Below are 21,687 nucleotides of genomic sequence, written 5' to 3' on the forward strand. Positions count from 1 at the left end.
GACCCCTCAAGGGAGGTTCATTGATGCTGGTGAGGGGGCTCTTGATCCAAGAAATTGGAATTGTACTCCCCTACCTTTGATCATATCTGAATGCCTGCCATTCCTCTCAGCACTGTATGGCTCCTATGGGTTTAGTGCTCCCCATGATGATAGTAATAATAATTAATTTAGACATTTTTCATTCTTTCAGAAAAGACCTGGTATGCCAGAAAAACCAGCTGGAGTATCAGAACCATTGACTCCACATTTCAGCTCTGGTCAAGAACCCAGAGGTTAGTTGTGTAGTATTTATAACGTCCTCTTTTCTTGCTTTCAAATATGCAATCTTTCTATATAGCTTCATTTAAATATTCCAGACTTTTACAATATTAATTTGGAGCTTTAATTTTCTTTAATCTCAATGGCCTTTTCTTGCCCAGATAGGGTGACTCCAGAAAAAGGAAACTCGTTCACCATTATTCATTCAATAACTGTCTTGTCAGAAGTGCAGCTGCATTACAAATCAAGTGAGCCTCTGAACTGCCATACAGTATATATTCCAACCCCTCCTGAGTGCAGTCACTGTACTCTTACCTCCAAGACAACTAGTTATATTGTTTAATATAATATTGAGTGTATTGTAGGCTTTATTAACTTATTGTGCTTGGGTCCCTTCCTTTATGCTAAATCAGACGATAAACACTTTATTTTACATATTAAGAATATGTAACATGTTTCCTGAATTACACTCATCGCATATGGTTAATGTTTAGTAAACCCTTGATTTAAACGAATTTCAGAAATATGGGACAAAATTCTCTGGGTCATTTGATTCAGAAAGAACAAAGTCTATCAGTAACAAAATTGTCTGTTATTATAATCATGTCACAAAGTCTCATCCTTATCCATCACTGTCTCCATTACCGGCCACCCACTCTTCTCCATTAGTCTGTTTAGTCAAGAGTTCACTGTATATTGCATGGTCAGAATTACTGATACAAATAGGACAGAATAATAAAGGAGGGGTTTGGGATATTGGCAGTTTGGAGGGATATGTTGTGTATTTTTATAGGTTGGTAGACAGCAACCACCCAGGGAGGTACTACCGTCCTGCCAAGTGAGTGTAAAACGAAGCCTGTGATTGTTTTACATGATGGTAGGATTGCTGATGTCTTTTGTCTGTCTCATAAATATGCAAGATTACAGGCATGTCTTGCTACTTCTACTTACACTTAGGTCACACTACACATACATGTACACATTTATTTATACACACTCATCTGAGTTTTCTTTGATTTTATCTTAATAGTTCTTGGTCTTATTAATTTTCCTTTTATATCCATGGGGAAGTGGAATAAGAATCTTTCCTCCGTAAGCCATGCGTGTTGTAAAAGTCAACTAAAATGCCGGGAACAATGGGCTAGTAACCCCTTTTCCTGTAAAGATTACTAAAAAGAATAAGAAGAAGAAAATTGTCAAAGTGGGAAGTCTGAATGTGCGTGGATGTTGTGCAGATGATAAGAAAGAGATGATTGTGGATGTTATGAATGAGAAGAAGCTGGATGTCCTGGCTTTAAGTGAAACAAAGCTGAAGGGGGTGGGAGAGTTTCAGTGGAGAGGAATAAATGGGATTAGGTCAGGGGTTTCAAATAGAGTTAGAGCTAAAGAAGGAGTAGCAATAATGTTGAAGGATAAGCTATGGCAGGAAAAGAGGGACTATAAATGTATTAATTCAAGGATTATGTGGAGTAAAATAAAGATTGGATGTGAAAAGTGGGTTATAATAAGCGTGTATGCACCTGGAGAAGAGAGAAGTGTAGAGGAGAGAGAGAGATTTTGGGAAATGTTGAGTGAATGCGTGGGGAGTTTTGAATCAAGTGTGAGAGTAATGGTGGTTGGGGATTTTAATGCTAAAGTGGGTAAAAATGTTATGGAGGGAGTAGTAGGTAAATTTGGGGTGCCAGGGGTAAATGTAAATGGGGAGCCTTTAATTGAGCTATGTGTAGAAAGAAATTTGGTAATAAGTAATACATATTTTATGAAAAAGAGGATAAATAAATATACAAGGTATGATGTAGCACGTAATGAAAGTAGTTTATTAGATTATGTATTGGTGGATAAAAGGTTGATGGGTAGGCTCCAGGATGTACATGTTTATAGAGGGGCAACTGATATATCGGATCATTATTTAGTTGTAGCTACAGTTAGAGTAAGAGGTAGATGGGAAAAGAGGAAGGTGGCAACAACAAGTAAGAGGGAAGTGAAAGTGTATAAACTAAGGGAGGAGGAAGTTCGGGTGAGATATAAGCGACTATTGGCAGAAAGGTGGGCTAGTGCAAAGATGAGTAGTGGGGGGGTTGAAGAGGGTTGGAATAGTTTTAAAAATGCAGTATTAGAATGTGGGGCAGAAGTTTGTGGTTATAGGAGGGTGGGGGCAGGAGGAAAGAGGAGTGATTGGTGGAATGATGAAGTAAAGGGTGTGATAAAAGAGAAAAAGGTAGCTTATGAGAGGTTTTTACAAAGCAGAAGTGTTATAAGAAGAGCAGAGTATATGGAGAGTAAAAGAAAGGTAAAGAGAGTGGTGAGAGAGTGCAAAAGGAGAGCAAATGATAGAGTGGGAGAGGCACTGTCAAGAAATTTTAATGAAAATAAGAAAAAATTTTGGAGTGAGTTAAACAAGTTAAGAAAGCCTAGGGAAAATATGGATTTGTCAGTTAAAAACAGAGTAGGGGAGTTAGTAGATGGGGAGATGGAGGTATTGGGTAGATGGCGAGAATATTTTGAGGAACTTTTAAATGTTAAGGAAGAAACAGAGGCAGTAATTTCATGCACTGGTCAGGGAGGTATACCATCTTTTAGGAGTGAAGAAGAGCAGAATGTAAGTGTGGGGGAGGTACGTGAGGCATTACGTAAAATGAAAGGGGGTAAAGCAGCTGGAACTGATGGGATCATGACAGAAATGTTAAAAGCAGGGGGGGATATAGTGTTGGAGTGGTTGGTACTTTTGTTTAATAAATGTATGAAAGAGGGGAAGGTACCTAGGGATTGGCAGAGAGCATGTATAGTCCCTTTATATAAAGGGAAAGGGGACAAAAGAGACTGTAAAAATTATAGAGGAATAAGCTTACTGAGTATACCAGGAAAAGTGTACGGTAGGGTTATAATTGAAAGAATTAGAGGTAAGACAGAATGTAGGATTGCGGATGAGCAAGGAGGTTTTAGAGTGGGTAGGGGATGTGTAGATCAGGTGTTTACATTGAAGCATATATGTGAACAGTATTTAGATAAAGATAGGGAAGTTTTTATTGCATTTATGGATTTAGAAAAGGCATATGATAGAGTGGATAGAGGAGCAATGTGGCAGATGTTGCAAGTATATGGAATAGGTGGTAAGTTATTAAATGCTGTAAAGAGTTTTTATGAGGATAGTGAGGCTCAGGTTAGGGTGTGTAGAAGAGAGGGAGACTACTTCCCGGTAAAAGTAGGTCTTAGACAGGGATGTGTAATGTCACCATGGTTGTTTAATATATTTATAGATGGGGTTGTAAAGGAAGTAAATGCTAGGGTGTTTGGGAGAGGGGTGGGATTAAATTATGGGGAATCAAATTCAAAATGGGAATTGACACAGTTACTTTTTGCTGATGATACTGTGCTTATGGGAGATTCTAAAGAAAAATTGCAAAGGTTAGTGGATGAGTTTGGGAATGTGTGTAAAGGTAGAAAGTTGAAAGTGAACATAGAAAAGAGTAAGGTGATGAGGGTGTCAAATGATTTAGATAAAGAAAAATTGGATATCAAATTGGGGAGGAGGAGTATGGAAGAAGTGAATGTTTTCAGATACTTGGGAGTTGACGTGTCGGCGGATGGATTTATGAAGGATGAGGTTAATCATAGAATTGATGAGGGAAAAAAGGTGAGTGGTGCGTTGAGGTATATGTGGAGTCAAAAAACGTTATCTATGGAGGCAAAGAAGGGAATGTATGAAAGTATAGTAGTACCAACACTCTTATATGGGTGTGAAGCTTGGGTGGTAAATGCAGCAGCGAGGAGACGGTTGGAGGCAGCGGAGATGTCCTGTTTAAGGGCAATGTGTGGTGTAAATATTATGCAGAAAATTCGGAGTGTGGAAATTAGGAGAAGGTGTGGAGTTAATAAAAGTATTAGTCAGAGGGCAGAAGAGGGGTTGTTGAGGTGGTTTGGTCATTTAGAGAGAATGGATCACAGTAGAATGACATGGAAAGCATATAAATCTATAGGGGAAGGAAGGCGGGGTAGGGGTCGTCCTCGAAAGGGTTGGAGAGAGGGGGTAAAGGAGGTTTTGTGGGTAAGGGGCTTGGACTTCCAGCAAGCGTGCGTGAGCGTGTTAGATAGGAGTGAATGGAGACGAATGGTACTTGGGACCTGACGATCTGTTGGAGTGTGAGCAGGGTAATATTTAGTGAAGGGATTCAGGGAAACCGGTTATTTTCATATAGTCGGACTTGAGTCCTGGAAATGGGAAGTACAATGCCTGCACTTTAAAGGAGGGGTTTGGGATATTGGCAGTTTGGAGGGATATGTTGTGTATCTTTATATGTTTATGCTTCTAGACTGTTGTATTCTGAGCACCTCTGCAAAAACAGTGATAATGTGCGAGTGTGGTGAAAGTGTTGAATGATGATGAAAGTATTTTCTTTTTGGGGATTTTCTTTCTTTTTTGGGTCACCCTGCCTCGGTGGGAGACGGCCGACTTGTTGAAAAAAAAAAAAAAAAAAAAAATGCTTCTAAACTGTTGTATTCTGAGCACCTCTGCAAAAACAGTGATAATGTGTGAGTGTGGTGAAAGTGTTGAATGATGATGAAAGCATTTTCTTTTTGGGGATTTTCTTTCTTTTTTGGGTCACCCTGCCTCGGTGGGAGACGGCCGACTTGTTGAAAAAAAAAAAAATAGTGAATTCACCTAAAGCTAACCTGTACTAAGCAAAAGAGAATATTTGTGTTCCACATCTATGTCTACAAGGTCTTTATAATTAAAGATTCGAATTCAAATTTCAGAAATGATCTGCTATCAATTTTAAATATTTGACAGGCTCTCAGGTGCCTTAACTACTGTAAAAGAAAATTTGTTTTGCTACTTTCTTACATTTTGTCTTATTGCAGATCAGCATGCAAAGTCAACAGGCGACATCCGTCGTCGTAAGAGGAGATGTAGAAGTGCTTGGTCTCGAGGAGAAATTAAATCTCCAAAGAAGAAGAGAATAATTGAGAAGGATCCAGCCGAAAAGAAAGATTTAGAAATAGACAGTGAACAGACAAAAACGTTAGAGGGGGTGAATGAAGCAGAGAAAAGTACAAGTTTACAGTTAGCAGACAAACATGCAGATGATGGAGAGAGGAGTGACGATGATGTTAGCGTTCACTCCACTTGCAATTCAGAAGAAAGAGAAAGAAATGTAAAGGGTTCATTAATTTCAAAAGATCGCCCAGATGAGGTAAGAGAAATGCTTCATTGTCTTTAAACATAGCTTTCTTTATTTTGATGCATTTTTCATAATTTATTTTTTTATTATCACACTGGCCGATTCCCACCAAGGCAGGGTGGCCCGAAAAAGAAAAACTTTCACCATCATTCACTCCATCACTGTCTTGCCAGAAGGGTGCTTTACACTACAGTTTTTAAACTGCAACATTAACACCCCTCCTTCAGAGTGCAGGCACTGTACTTCCCATCTCCAGGACTCAAGTCCGGCCTGCCGGTTTCCCTGAACCCCTTCATAAATGTTACTTAGCTCACACTCCAACAGCACGTCAAGTATTAAAAACCATTTGTCTCCATTCACTCCTATCAAACACGCTCACGCATGCCTGCTGGAAGTCCAAGCCCCTCACACACAAAACCTCCTTTACCCCCTCCCTCCAACCTTTCCTAGGCCGACCCCTACCCCGCCTTCCTTCCACTACAGACTGATACACTCTTGAAGTCATTCTGTTTCGCTCCATTCTCTCTACATGTCCAAACCACCTCAACAACCCTTCCTCAGCCCTCTGGACAACAGTTTTGGTAATCCCGCACCTCCTCCTAACTTCCAAACTACGAATTCTCTGCATTATATTCACACCACACATTGCCCTCAGACATGACATCTCCACTGCCTCCAGCCTTCTCCTCGCTGCAACATTCATCACCCATGCTTCACACCCATATAAGAGCGTTGGTAAAACTATACTCTCATACATTCCCCTCTTTGCCTCCAAGGACAAAGTTCTTTATCTCCACAGACTCCTAAGTGCACCACTCACCCTTTTCCCCTCATCAAATCTATGATTCACCTCATCTTTCATAGACCCATCCGCTGACACGTCCACTCCCAAATATCTGAATACATTCACCTCCTCCATACTCTCTCCCTCCAATCTGATATCCAGTCTTTCATCACCTAATCTTTTTATCCTCATAACCTTACTCTTTCCTGTATTCACTTTTAATTTTCTTCTTTTGCATACCCTACCAAATTCATCCACCAATCTCTGCAACTTCTCTTCAGAATCTCCCAAGAGCACAGTGTCATCAGCAAAGAGCAACTGTGACAACTCCCACTTTGTGTGATTCTTTATCTTTTAACTCCACGCCTCTTGCCAAGACCCTCGCATTTACTTCTCTTACAACCCTATCTATAAATATATTAAACAATCATGGTGACATCACACATCCTTGTCTAAGTCCTACTTTTACTGGGAAATAATTTCCCACATTCCTACATACTCTAACTTGAGCCTCACTATCCTCGTAAAAAACTCTTCACTGCTTTCAGTAACCTACCTCCTACACCATACACCTGCAACATCTGCCACATTGCCCCCCTATCCACCCTGTCATACACCTTTCCAAATCCATAAATGCCACAAAGGCCTCTTTAGCCTTATCTAAATACTGTTCACTTATGTGTTTCACTGTAAACACCTGGTCCACACACCCCCTACCTTTCCTAAAGCCTCCTTGTTCATCTGCTATCCTATTCTCCGTCTTACTCTTAATTCTTTCAATAATAACTCTACCGTACACTTTACCGGGTATACTCAACAGACTTATTCCCCTATAATTTTTGCACTCTCTTTTGTCCCCTTTTCCTTTATACAGAGAAACTATGCATGCTCTCTGCCAATCCCTAGGTACCTTACCTTCTTCCATACATTTATTAAATAATTGCACCAACCACTCCAAAACTATATCCCCACCTGCTTTTAACATTTCTATCTTTATCCCATCAATCCCGGCTGCCTTACCCCCTTTCATTTTACCTGCTGCCTCACGAACTTCCCCCACACTCACAACTGGCTCTTCCTCACTCCTACAAGATGTTATTCCTCCTTGCCATATACACGAAATCACAGCTTCCCTATCTTCATCAACGTTTAACAATTCCTCGAAATATTCCCTCCATCTTCCCAATACCTCTAACTCTCCATTTAATAACTCTCCTCTCCTATTTTTAACTGACAAATGCATTTTTTTCTCTAGGCTTCCTTAACTTGTTAATCTCACTCCAAAACTTTTTCTTTATTTTTTATTTTTTTTTTATTATCACACTGGCCGATTCCCACCAAGGCAGGATGGCCCGAAAAAGAAAAACTTTCACCATCATTCACTCCATCACTGTCTTGCCAGAAGGGTGCTTTACACTACAGTTTTTAAACTGCAACATTAACACCCCTCCTTCAGAGTGCAGGCACTGTACTTCCCATCTCCAGGACTCAAGTCCGGCCTGCCGGTTTCCCTGAATCCCTTCATAAATGTTACTTTGCTCACACTCCAACAGCACGTCAAGTATTAAAAACCATTTGTCTCCATTCACTCCTATCAAACACGCTCACGCATGCCTGCTGGAAGTCCAAGCCCCTCGCACACAAAACCTCCTTTACCCCCTCCCTCCAACCCTTCCTAGGCCGACCCCTACCCCGCCTTCCTTCCACTACAGACTGATACACTCTTGAAGTTATTCTGTTTCGCTCCATTCTCTCTACATGTCCGAACCACCTCAACAACCCTTCCTCAGCCCTCTGGACAACAGTTTTGGTAATCCCGCACCTCCTCCTAACTTCCAAACTACGAATTCTCTGCATTATATTCACACCACACATTGCCCTCAGACATGACATCTCCACTGCCTCCAGCCTTCTCCTCGCTGCAACATTCATCACTTTTTCTTATTTTCAACAAAATTTTTGATAACATCTCACCCACTCTCGCATTTGCTCTCTTTTTACATTGCTTCACCACTCTCTTAACCTCTCTCTTTTTCTCCATATACTCTTCCCTCCTTGCATCACTTCTACTTTGTAAAAACTTCTCATATGTTAACTTTTTTTCATAATGTAACTTTAATAGTAAGAACAAAAGTTAAGTAAATGTTTGTGCATATCATACAGTGAAGTAAATACGTATGATTTAAATAAGATATTTGTCCTGCCATGGTGGTAGATGCCCGATTTGTTGAAAAAAAAAAATTGTGCAGCACAAGAGCATACTACTAGGCATCAATTCACTCTGGAAGCTTTGTCATTTCAATACAGGGCATGAGAAATTAGCAGCTTGTGCAAAGATGAGTGGGAGGGGGGTTGAAGATGGTTTTAAAAATGCAGTATTAGAATGTGGGGCAGAAGTTTGTGGTTATAGGAGGGTGGGGGCAGCAGGAAAGAAGAGTGATTGGTGGAATGATGAAGTAAAGGGTGTGATAAAAGAGAAAAAGTTAGCTTATGAGAGGTTTTTACAAAGCAAAAGTGTTATAAGAAGAGCAGAGTATATGGAGAGTAAAAGAAAGGTGAAGAGAGTGCAAAAGGAGAGCAGATGATATAGTGGGAGAGGCACTGTCAAGAAATTTTAATGAAAATAAGAAAAATTTTTGGAATGAGTTAAACAAGTTAAGAAAGCCTAGGGAACGTATGGATTTGTCCGTTAAAAACAGAGTAGGGGAGTTAATAGATGGGGAGAGGGAGGTATTAGGTAGATGGCGAGAATATTTTGAGGAACTTCTAAATGTTGAGGAAGAAAGGGAGGCGGTAATTTCATGCACTGGCCAGGGAGGTATACCATCTTTTAGGAGTGAAGAAGAGCAGAATGTAAGTGTGGGGGAGGTACGTGAGGCATTACGTAGAATGAAAGGGGGTAAAGCAGCTGGAACTGATGGGATCATGACTTAAATGTTAAAAGCAGGGAGGGGATATAGTGTTAGAGTGGTTGGGACCTTTGTTTAATAAATGTATGAAAGAGGGGAAAGTACCTAGGGATTGGCGGAGAGCATGTATAGTCCCTTTATATAAAGGGAAGGGGGACAAAAGAGATTGTAAAAATTATAGAGGAATAAGTTTACTGAGTAAACTTATGGTAGGGTTATTATTCAAAGAATTAGAGGTAAGACAGATTGTAGGATTGCGGGTGAGCAAGGAGGTTTCAGAGTGGGTAGGGGATGTGTAGATCAAGTGTTTACATTGAAGCATATATGTGAACAGTATTTAGATAAAGGTCGGGAAGTTTTTATTGCATTTATGGATTTAGAAAAGGCATATGATAGAGTGGATAGGGGAGCAATGTGGCAGATGTTGCAAGTATATGGACTAGGTGGTAAGTTACTAAATGCTGTAAAGAGTTTTTATGAGGATAGTGAGGCTCAGGTTAGGGTGCGTAGAAGAGAGGGAGACTACTTCCCGGTAAAAGTAGGTCTTAGACAGGGATGTGTAATGTCACCATGGTTGTTTAATATATTTATAGATGGGGTTGTAAAAGAAGTAAATGCTAGGGTGTTTGGGAGAAGGGTGGGATTAAATTATGGGGAATCAAATACAAAATGGGAATTGACACAGTTACTTTTTGCTGATGATACTGTGCTTATGGGAGATTCTAAAGAAAAATTGCAAATGTTAGTGGATGAGTTTGGGAGTGTGTGTAAAGGTAGAAAGTTGAAAGTGAACATAGAAAAGAGTAAGGTGATGAGGGTATCAAATGATTTAGATAAAGAAAAATTGGATATCAAATTGGGGAGGAGGAGTATGGAAGAAGTGAATGTTTTCAGATACTTGGGAGTTGACGTGTCGGCGGATGGATTTATGAAGGATGAGGTTAATCATAGAATTGATGAGAGAAAAAAGGTGAGTGGTGCGTTGAGGTATATGTGGAGTCAAAAAACGTTATCTATGGAGGCAAAGAAGGGAATGTATGAAAGTATAGTAGTACCAACACTCTTATATGGGTGTGAAGCTTGGGTTGTGAATGTAGCAGCGAGGAGGCAGTTGGAGGCAGTGGAGATGTCCTATCTAAGGGCAATGTGTGGTGTAAATATTATGCAGAAAATTCGGAGTGTGGAAATTAGGAGAAGGTGTGGAGTTAATAAAAGTATTAGTCAGAGGGCTGAAGAGGGGTTGTTGAGGTGGTTTGGTCATTTAGAGAGAATGGATCAAAGTAGAATGACATATAGAGCATTTAAATCTGTAGGAGAAGGAAGACGAGGTAGGGGTCGTCCTCGAAAAGGTTGGAAGGAAGGGGTAAGGTAGGTTTTGTGGGCGAGGGGCTTGGACTTCCAGCAGGTGTGCATGAGCGTGTTCGATAGGAGTGAATGGAGACGAATGGTATTTGGGACCTGATGATCTGTTGGGGTGTGAACAGGGTAATATTTAGTGAAGGGATTCAGGGAAACCGGTTATTTTTATATAGCCGGACTTGAGACCTGGAAATGGGAAGTACAATGCCTGCACTCTAAAGGAGGGATTTTGGGATATTAGCAGTTTGGAGGGATATGTTATGTATCTTTATATGTATATGTTTCCTAACTGTTGTGTTCTGAGCACCTCTGCAAAAACAGTGATTATGTGTGAGTGAGGTGAAAGTGTTGAATGATGATGAAAGTATTTTCTTTTTGGGTCACTGTGCCTCAGTGGGAGACGGCCGACTTGTTGAAAAAAAAAAAAATGAGGTGTAGGAGGCAACAGGTCAGTGATGTGTAGATGACGTCACCCGAAAACGGTGTCTTGCCAGGCTAGCATCAGGTTGGCCAGCATGCTTGAAGTGTTAAAACTACTGGTTTTATGGGTTTATTGTTGGAAAATACAATCAGTCCAGCTTCAAGGAAGCATCTTTCTGAAGAATGGGCTTAGTTGATTTCTAGCCTCGTCTCTCTCCACTTCATCTGATGGTCAAGGAAATTACAGTGACAGCAAGAGTAGTTTCAGTTCTTTGATCCTGAGCCTTTCAATAGTATCAACACACACACCTCTTTCCTACTTTCAAAGGGCATGGATGGTGAGCTCATGTGCAAAAGAAAGATATCAAAGTTAGTGAAATAATAAGAAATCAGTCTGGTTCCCCTTAACCCTCTCGGAGGGCTTTGAAGCCCGGGTCTGTCTCGTTGTTCTACGTGATGAGCTCAGCTCTCTCAAATAAGCAGTGAGCAGTGTACAGTGGACCCCCGGTTAACGATTTTAATCCGTGCAAGAGGGCTCATCGTTATGCGAAATAATCGTTATGCGAATGAATTTTCCCCATAAGAAATAATGGAAATAAAATTAATCCGTACAAGACGCCCAAAAGTATGAAAAAATTTTTTTTTTACCACATGAAATGTTAATTTTAATACACACAAACTGAAAAAGGCATGCACAATTACATGACACTTACTTTTATTGAAGATCTGGTGATGATTGATGGGATGGGAGGAGGGGAGAGCATTATCTTCTTACTGTTTAGAAGGGGAATCCCCTTCCATTAGGACTTGAGGTAGCAAGTCCTTTTCTGGGGTTACTTCCCTTCTTCTTTTAATGCCACTAGGACCAGCTTGAGAGTCACTGGACCTCTGTCGCACAACAAATCTGTCCATAGAGCTCTGTACCTCCCGTTCCTTCAAGACTTTCCTAAAATGGGCCATAACATTGTCATTGAAATAGTCACCAGCACGGCTTGCAACAGCTGTGTCAGGGTGATTTTCATCTATAAAGGTTTGCAGTTCAACCCACTGTGCACACATTTCCTTAATCTTTGAAGTAGGCACAATGGATTCCACAACTGGCATAGGCTTCTCAGGGTTAGCCCCAAACCCTTCAAAATCTTTCTTAATTTCCATACTAATTCTCACCCTTTTTACCACAGGGTTGGCACTAGAAGCTTTCTTGGGGCCCATGGTCACTTATTTTCCAGAAACAGCACCGAAAACACTGTAATAATACGAAATATTCCGAGTGTATGCTTGGATGTTACCGCGGAGGCTGGCTGGTAAACAATGGGACGGCCGGCACATGTGAGGGCACATTGGACGCGTCTCGGACGAAAATCGGTAAGCGGGTTTTTAATCGGTATGCGCGGCAAAAATTTTGCGATAAAAGTAATCGGTATGCGGAAAAATCGCTATGTGATGCCATCGTTATGCGGGGGTCCACTGTATTTGGGCCTAGATATGAGAAAATGGGTTTATGCGGTAATTGTGCTCCATCTAAAACAGTGAATTTGCAGTGTTTTCTCGTATGGTTTTTATGGTTGTGTTTTCATTTTTTTTTTTTTGGTCTCATTTGATAGCATGGAAGATATATTACAGAAATAAACATGATTTTTATTGGTTTCAGTACCAAAAGGAGCTTGAAATTGAGCTCAGATTATCAGAAATGTTTGATTGTTGACTATATTCCAGAATACACAAATTGTCACTCGTCCAGTACGTGTCCAACTGGCTAGTCTAATATGCATTCACGAATGCTTTTACATTATTTATAAAGTTATTACAATAATGCAGTCTCCATAACAGTAAATCTTCTATTTTTTGTGTAAATGAAAATTAAAAATAGAAAAAGTGTAATGTAGGAGAGGCTTGGGGACATAACTAATGAAGAAAGGAAATGTTGTTTTAGTGCCAGGAATGTCTACATTGTTTATTCTGGACCATATTTTGAAGTTGGCAATTTTTTAAATTTGTGTGAAATTGGCCAAATTGACAATTTCTGTGCACTTTATGGGTAGTTGAATGGGCGGTTTCTTATACACAGTAGAATAGAAGGAATACTAGTGAAATAGCTATGAGTTTGGTGGACTGGTTCAATGGAATTGGCGAAATTGCCAGTTTGCAAGAGCTTAATTCGGTACATATTCTATCAAATTTCGTATTTTTTATTTCTTTGCCTTCGAAAAAAGATTCGCTATCATTTCATGAGAATTTTTTTTTTTTTTTTTTAATTCTCAGACCCTGAGAGCAAATTTGAAATCAGGGGCTCTGACCCTGAAAGAGTTCAGAGAAGTTTCTTGATGCTGGAGAAGGGGTTATTGATCCATGGTATAGGACTTCTCCTCCTCTTCCTTGGATAGAACCTGATTGCCTCTCATTCCCCAGGTACTGTTAACCTTCAACTGTCGAACTAATGAACAAAGGAAATATTGTTTTAGTACCAGGAATATCTACATTGATTTTTCTGAACCCTATTTTTGTGTTGGCAATTTTTTAATTTTGTGTAAAAATGGCCAAATTGACCCATTTCTAATCATTTTGTTGAAGTAGTTAAATGGGTGGTTTCTTGTACTCAATAGATTGGAAGGCATATTAGCGAAACAGCCAAAAGTCTCGTTGACTGGAACATTGGATTTGGCCTAAATTAGAACTAAAAGTGGGTTAAGTTGCCAATGTGTAAATATTGCCAAGACTGCTAACTTTGCAAAAGTGTAATTCTGTAAGTTTTTCATCAAATTTTGTACCTACGGAAAAAAGATGCTCTTATCATTTTGTAAGAATTTTCTTTTTTTTAAATTCTTGGACCCTGAGAGTAATTTTCAGATCAGGGTTCTGCACTCTGAAAGGGTTGAATGCCTTTATGAGCTTCACTCCCACTGAATTATTGCTTAGCTCATTCTGCGTATTTATCTTTTTGACATTGATAAGATACTACTAAATATCCTTGTGGCTTATTTGAGCATATAATTGTCATACAAGCCCCCTTGTTCTTGTAGTGTCCTTGGCAATGATCTTATCCCTGGCATACTGTCCTGTATATAATAGGATAGAAGACAGCAACCATTCAAGGAGGCCTATTAAACATTGTGTAATGCATACTATAGTAGCATTGTTGATCTTTTTACTTCCTGTACATGTAAAATGGCAGGTAAATTAAAAAAAACCTTCCTGTGTTTCTTAGTTTTTCCATTATACAGTATTTGCTTTCTAATTTAAGAGTTCTGGTTTAAGAGTGGGTTGCAGGGGTCATGATCCCTAGAACCATCAGCAGATTTCAACACGTGTATGCCAGTAACATGTAAGGATCATATCTACTGTTTTTTTTATTTCTCCAGTTCTTGTATTTATTTTTAGATCATTCACCTTGCTTCAGTTATTAGGCTTGATACACTCTGAAGCTTTGCTTTAACTAATTGAGGGTTCACACAGTGCTGTACACTCAGGAATGGGTTGTATGTATGTACAAGAAGTAGCATTTTAAATGAGCCTGTTTAAGGTCCTGAATGCCACTAATTTTTGAAAGCATTGGGGATACTGTTGTGTTTTTTCTAGTTGAGCATAGACTGGCCTTCTGGTCCCAGTGCTTGATAAATTCTGCAGTAGTTTTTTCTAGTTAAAAAGAGGCATGGGTGGCTAGTGAGTTGCCATGGTAATTTTTTTTATTTTTTAAATATTTTTGTTACTCCATGGTGACTAAAATGCCAGGAGCAAGGAGCTAGTAACCCCTTTTGTATAAATTGCTAAATATAAAAAGAAGAAAACTTTGTTTCTTCTTTTTTTTTTTGTCACCCTGCCTAGGTGGGAGATAGCTGGTGTGTTAAAAAAAAAAAATACACTAGTAGTAATTGAATGAATGATGGTGTAAGTATTTCCTCTTTCTTTGGGTCACCTTACCTCAGTAGGAGATGGCAGGTGTGTTAAAAAAAAACAAAATATGTCTTTTAAGGCTTCCTTTTATTTGAAACAAAACTTAGTTGATGTTGCTTCTAGCTGCTTCAGTAATGTTGTTCTGTATATATATATATATATATATATACAGTATCAGACATAAGCTGAGCTAAAAAATTAAAAAAATTCAAGAATTTTATAGCAATTTCCTCACAAAATTAGCTGATAGCACCAAGTTAGGTAGCTGTCTCTAATAAGGTGTGCATTATGTAGTATTTTTGGTAGTGTGTTCAGTGATTAGATTTTCTTTGTGAACTCTTGTCATAAATGTGATTGTTTTCTCCTCAGGTTCATGTTGATTCTGAGGTTGTTCTATATAATGGTCATCTGAGCACAGAAGACAGCCATGATAGTATGAAGGTAACTTCTGCTGCTGATGAACTTGCTGCCCAAGCTTCTACCTCAAATACAATGAAAGAATCGAGGGATATCAGCAAAGAGGAGAGGGAGGATAAGGTGCTCGACACTACAGTGGAGACTGAAGATTCTGTTGGTAAATAAAATGAATAACTAGTTTAATTTTGATGCTGGTGACATACAAACATGACAGTTCTTTTTAAGTTGATGTGAAAAATTACTAATTTTTCTGTATATTATTGTGAGTCATTGTTCATTAATACTACTTTTGCACCATTACAAATGCATTTCACAAAATAATTGTTTATCAAGACATACATTAGACTGCATTTTTCCAGGGACTCCCATTGTATACAATATATGATCATTTATCTAGTAATGATTATTTGACATTACCTGGCACATCTTACTCTATCTGGCAAAATGTTGTGTTATCCATACCAAGCTAAAAAGCCAACCCATTTTTCAGCTGAAATAGGTGGTACATTTCCTCTATTTTTTTTTTCCAACAAGTTGGCTGTCTCCCACCGAGGCAGGGTGACCCAAAAAGAAAGAAAATCCCCAAAAAGAAAATACATTCATCATCATTCAACATTTTCACCTTACTCACACATAATCACTGTCTTTGCAGAGGTGCCCAGATACAACAGTTTAGAAGCATATATAAAGATATATAACATATCCCTCCAAACTGCCAGTATCCCAAATCCCTCCTTTAAAGTGCAGGCATTGTACTTCCCATTTCCAGTACTCAAGTCCGGCTATATAAAAATAATTGGTTTCCCTGAATCTCTTAACTAAATATTACCCTGCTCACACTTCAACAGCTTGTCAGGTCCCAAAACTCATTCATCTCCATTCACTCCTATCTAACACACTCACACATGCTTGCTGGAAGTCCAAACCCCTCACCCACAAAACCTCCTTTACCCCCCTCCCTCCAACCTTTTCGAGGATGACCCCTACCCCTCCTTCCTTCCTCTACAGATTTATACACTCTTCAAGTCATTCTGCTTTGATTCATTCTCTCTAAATGACCAAACCACCTCAACAACCCCACTTCAGCCCTCTATCTAGTATCCATAATTCATTCCAAGCCTGTGGCTTGAAATGAATTATATATATAGTTTCATTTGTTTAATGAATTGTTTTGATTATTTGTAATGACAGGAAGTGTCACAGTAGCAGCAAGTTGGTATTTATAATAGAAAATTTTCAAGTTAGTTGAAATTCATAATAATGGCTGCAAATTAATGTTAGCAACTGATGTTCAAAGCCCTAAATAACCAAAGTGCTCTACAGCTCTGTAAATTATACAATTTAATATGGAGCCTATTTAAGGTGTTTAGCTCTGGCTCCTGGTACTCCTAAGGATTAGGTTCAGTTTGTCCTTTATACATATATACTGTATAGCACCTTGGGGATTGAACTCTAGTTTGTGGTCTTGTGTGTATGTTGGCGGGTGTGAGAGTTAATGATGAAGATTGTGGATTTGGGTGAGTGGATTAGTGGGTGGTTAGGTGGATGGATAGATGAGTGAGTGGTGGGTGAGTAGGTAGGTGGATGGATGAGTGAGTGAGGAAAGGAAACAATACTGTAGGTATAGTACAAACTTTTATGCTTCTTCAACTGCAATACAAGCATGAGTCACCAAAGCTTTAAAGTGTTACTTTTAACTGCATATATACTAAACATTTTTAGCGTTCATATTGTAATACCTTATACAGTAGACCCTCGTTTTTCATAACCATCGGAAGTCTTAATTTTTTAAAATCGTAACTTTTTTCGTCGAAATATTGACTCAAATAGTCGTTCGTCCCAGATACATATGCATGGCTCCGAGCGGCCCCACACTCCATTCACAGCCAGCGTGCCATTATTTATCATACGATACATTTTGTAATGTTCCATTTGTTTTAGTGCTTGCAACTGCTAAATAAGCCACCGTGGCCCCAAAGAAAGCTCCTAGTGCCAGGCCTTTGATAAAGGTGAGAAACATGATAGAATTCAAGAAAGAACCCATAGCAAAGTACCAAAGTGGAGGAGGAAGAGAAAGGGGAGAATGTACCTTCTTCAGTGATTCTATGATATGTACGATACTAAAGCAGCATGAGTCGATAAAGGCTAAAGCGCCAGCCAGCGATAAAGTGTAGCATTAACAGTGTAGCAAGTAAGTTAAGCGATTAATTGATAGACAAAGGACAGTACAAACCTAACTCCTTCAATGTTGTTGGAGTTATATAGGGCCACTGACAACACCGCTGCCCTCCACCACCACTATGTACAGCGTATGCTCTGAGTGGCCCTTGTACACCCAACAACAAAACACATCATCACTCGTGACATACGTAATGACATTTTTTATTCATTCTAGAGTACCTGTCATGTTTTTGTGTTATTAATATTGTTTATTATGTCATATTAGATGAATTGTAATGTCACCATGGTTGTTTAATATATTTATAGATTGGGTTGTAAAGGAAGTAAATGCTAGGGTGTTCGGGAGAGGGGTGGGATTAAATTTTGGGGAATCAAATTCAAAATGGGAATTGACACAGTTACTTTTTGCTGATGATACTGTGCTTATGGGAGATTCTAAAGAAAAATTGCAAAGGTTAGTGGATGAGTTTGGGAATGTGTGTAAAGGCAGAAAGTTGAAAGTGAACATAGAAAAGAGTAAGGTGATGAGGGTGTCAAATGATTTAGATAAAGAAAAATTGGATATCAAATTGGGGAGGAGGAGCATGGAAGAAGTGAATGTTTTCAGATACTTGGGAGTTGACGTGTCGGCGGATGGATTTATGAAGGATGAGGTTAATCGTAGAATTGATGAGGGAAAAAAGGTGAGTGGTGCATTGAGGTATATGTGGAGTCAAAAAACGTTATCTATGGAGGCAAAGAAGGGAATCTATGAAAGTATAGTAGTACCAACACTCTTATATGGGTGTGAAGCTTGGGTGGTAAATGCAGCAGCGAGGAGACGGTTGGAGGCAGTGGAGATGTCCTGTTTAAGGGCAGTGTGTGGTGTAAATATTATGCAGAAAATTCGGAGTGTGGAAATTAGGAAAAGGTGTGGAGTTAATAAAAGTATTAGTCAGAGGGCAGAAGAGGGGTTGTTGAGGTGGTTTGGTCATTTAGAGAGAATGGATCAAAGTAGAATGACATGGAAAGCATATAAATCTATAAGGGAAGGAAGGCGGGGTAGGGGTCGTCCTCGAAAGGGTTGGAGAGAGGGGGTAAAGGAGGTTTTGTGGACAAGGGGCTTGGACTTCCAGCAAGCGTGCGTGAGCGTGTTAGATAGGAGTGAATGGAGACGAATGGTACTTGGGACCTGACGATCTGTTGGAGTGTGAGCAGGGTAATATTTAGTGAAGGGATACAGGGAAACCGGTTATTTTCATATAGTCGGACTTGAGTCCTGGAAATGGGAAGTACGATGCCTGCACTTTAAAGGAGGGGTTTGGGATATTGGCAGTTTGGAGGGATATGTTGTGTATCTTTATATGTGTATGCTTCTAAACTGTTGTATTCTGAGCACCTCTGCAAAAACAGTGATAATGTGCGAGTGTGATGAAAGTGTTGAATGATGATGAAAGTATTTTTTGGGGGGGATTTTCTTTCTTTTTTGGGTCACCCTGCCTCGGTTGGAGATGGCCGACTTGTTGAAAAAAAAAAAAAAAGATGAATTGTGATAGATAAATAAGCTGTAGAGTTGATATTAGTGCCATATTGAAGGACTATCTTGTCCTGCCTCCAAACCCACTCCCCTGCCGCTGCCACAATTCCTAACATATCTTTTCTTCTTCTTCTTTCAACGTACCAGCCGTATCCCACTGAGGTGGGGTGGCCCAAAAGAAAAAACTAAAGTTTCTCTTTTTAAATTTAGTAATATATACAGGAGAAGGGGTTACTAGCCCCTTGCTCCCGGCATTTTAGTTGCCTCTTACAACACGCATGGCTTACGGAGGAAGAATTCTGTTCCACTTCCCCATGGAGGTAAGAGGAAATAAACAAGAACAAGAACTAGAAAGAAAATAGAAGAAAACCCAGAGGGGTGTATGTGTATATATATGCTTGTACATGTATGTGTAGTGTGACCTAAATGCAAGTAGAAGTAGCAAGACATACCTGAAATCTTGCATGTTTATGAGACAGACAAAAGACACCAGCAATCCTACCATCATGTAAAACAATTACAGGCTTTCGTTGTACACTCACTTGGCAGGACGGTTGTACCTCCCTGGGCGGTTGCTGTTTACCAACCTACTACCTAGACAATTACATATATTACAACTAAAAAAAAAGAGGAGGGGGGGGGATCTGCATTTACTTCTTGTGAGTCCCATTACTTTAAACATCAGCATTAAAATGACCAAGCTGACAAAAATGAGCATTTGTAAGACTCTAGGAAATAATTCATATCTGTGTAACAAAATCATAATATTGGAGTCTGACCCAACTGTTTTCACTAAAATTGCATTTACACTGTAACATTTCCATGATAAAAATAGCATAACACTCCTTGGCAACAAGTTATGAAACTAAATTTATTACCAAGCAGTTTTATAGAACACACAATGGATTAAGAGTCTATTAAATAACAGTGTGTTCTAAATAGTACATGTATAAAGCATGTAAGTACTGTACACCCATTACTTAATTTTTTCAAAAGCTGCAACTTGAAAACAAGTAAGATAAAACTCCTGAGTATCTAGAAATGCTTAAAAAATTCAAATTATACTTAATTTTGTTTAAAATGACATGAACAATTACACACAGGTACACTTCAGTGGTATATTTAGATATTAAGATTTCAAATTGTCTTAATGGAAGCACTACTACTTAACATTTCATAATTTTTTTGTAGGATTTCTTAACACTAGAACTCCAGTAACGTAAAATGCAAGACAATTAGCTATATAATATGTAATACTGAAATTGCTGTCTACAACAAGGGTTCAGAAATTAAAGGATCTTATTAATTACTGATACAACACACTATGACTAACACAGAACACATGATTTTATAAATACAGAATGGGATTCAGAAAATCATTAGCAGTGAAGAAAAGACCAATGGACAAAAGTCTACTGATCATTCTAGTTGACATCTCTATATTGTCTCATAATCCATGCCTTAATTCTTTGTGCTGTTACAAATAAATCAAAACTTTTTTTTTTTTTTTTTCAGCAAGTCGGGCATCTCCCATATTAATTACATTTGAATTATAATAAGATTGAAATAACCCTAATATTTTTTCAAAAGACAATCATTATTTTTCTATGAAACAGAGAATTATGAACATTTTCTTTCAATAGTGAGACTCTTCATACAGGCAGTAATCTTTCCCTACCTTTTAAGATTTTGTATATATATGGTAAGTCAAAGTACAATATTTCAAAAATATGTAATGACATATTTTATTCATACACCAACAAGAATTTCAGTAAAAGTAAGTGTGATGTTAGTATTGTTTTATTCTTCATGTCTCATTGTTTTCTGTGTATGTAAATCTATATTTCATGTAAAAACAATATTTTTTTGTCGCTACTTTTGGTCTGAAACAGAGTACGTAATTGGATTTGCATTATTTCTTATGGGGAAAATGGTTTCGCAAATCGCCAGTTTCGCCGTTAGTCACACTCTGGAACAGATTAACCCTTTCAGGGTCCAAGACCCAAATCTGGAGTCACGCACCAGTGTCCAAGAATTTTCAAAAAAAAAATTTGTTATTTTTTCTTATGAAATCGTAGAGAATCTTTTTGTGAAGGTAATAAAACAAAAAGTACGAAATTTGGTGGAAAATTGACGAAATTATGCTCTCGCGAATTTTGATGTGTCAGTGATATTTACGAATCAGCGATTTTGCCGACTTTGACTCCCATTTTAGGCCAATTACATTATTCCAATCAACCAAATTCTTAGCTATTTCACTAGTATTAGTTCTATTCTATCGATTGAGCACAAGAAATCGCCAAGTCAACTGTTTCAACTACAAAATAAAGTGATCGGAAATTGTTAATTTAGCCAATTTAACACAAAGTTCAAAATATTCCAATTTCAAAATAGGGTCCAGAATGAACAATGTAGGCATTCCTGGCACTAAACTAACATTTTCTCTGTTCATTAATTATGTTTTGAGGCTTTACAAATAAATTCCATTTTGATTTTTTATTCACATAATGAATTTTTATTCACACCAAAAAATAGAAGATTTACTGTTATGCAATACTGTAATAATTGTATAAATATCATCACCATATTTGTGAATGTATATTAGACCCACCAGCTGACGTGTATTAGATGTGTGAGGTCGTTTGTTTACTCTTGAATATCGGCAAAAATTTAACATTTCCGCTACTTTGAGCTCAGTTTCAAGCCATTTCCTGTGCTAAAACCAATCAAAATCATCTCTATTTCTGTAATATGTCTTCCATTCTATCAAAT

General features: G+C 38.6%; 1 protein-coding gene across 5 annotated transcripts in view; it reads left to right on the forward strand.

The window, feature by feature from the left end:
• Positions 1 to 21,687, forward strand: part of LOC128696996 (ATPase family AAA domain-containing protein 2) — a 257,949-nt gene that overhangs the window by 228,020 nt on the left and 8,242 nt on the right. For all 5 annotated transcript variants that reach the window (XM_053788480.2, XM_053788483.2, XM_053788481.2 and 2 more), the window contains 3 exons: positions 191 to 272; positions 5,119 to 5,450; positions 15,171 to 15,375. In XM_053788480.2, coding sequence (XP_053644455.2) covers positions 191 to 272; positions 5,119 to 5,450; positions 15,171 to 15,375 — 619 coding nt within the window. The remainder of the gene's footprint in view (positions 1 to 190; positions 273 to 5,118; positions 5,451 to 15,170; positions 15,376 to 21,687) is intronic.

This window comes from Cherax quadricarinatus, chromosome 49 (assembly GCF_038502225.1).
Source record: "Cherax quadricarinatus isolate ZL_2023a chromosome 49, ASM3850222v1, whole genome shotgun sequence".
Classification (NCBI taxonomy): Eukaryota; Metazoa; Arthropoda; class Malacostraca; order Decapoda; family Parastacidae; genus Cherax; species Cherax quadricarinatus.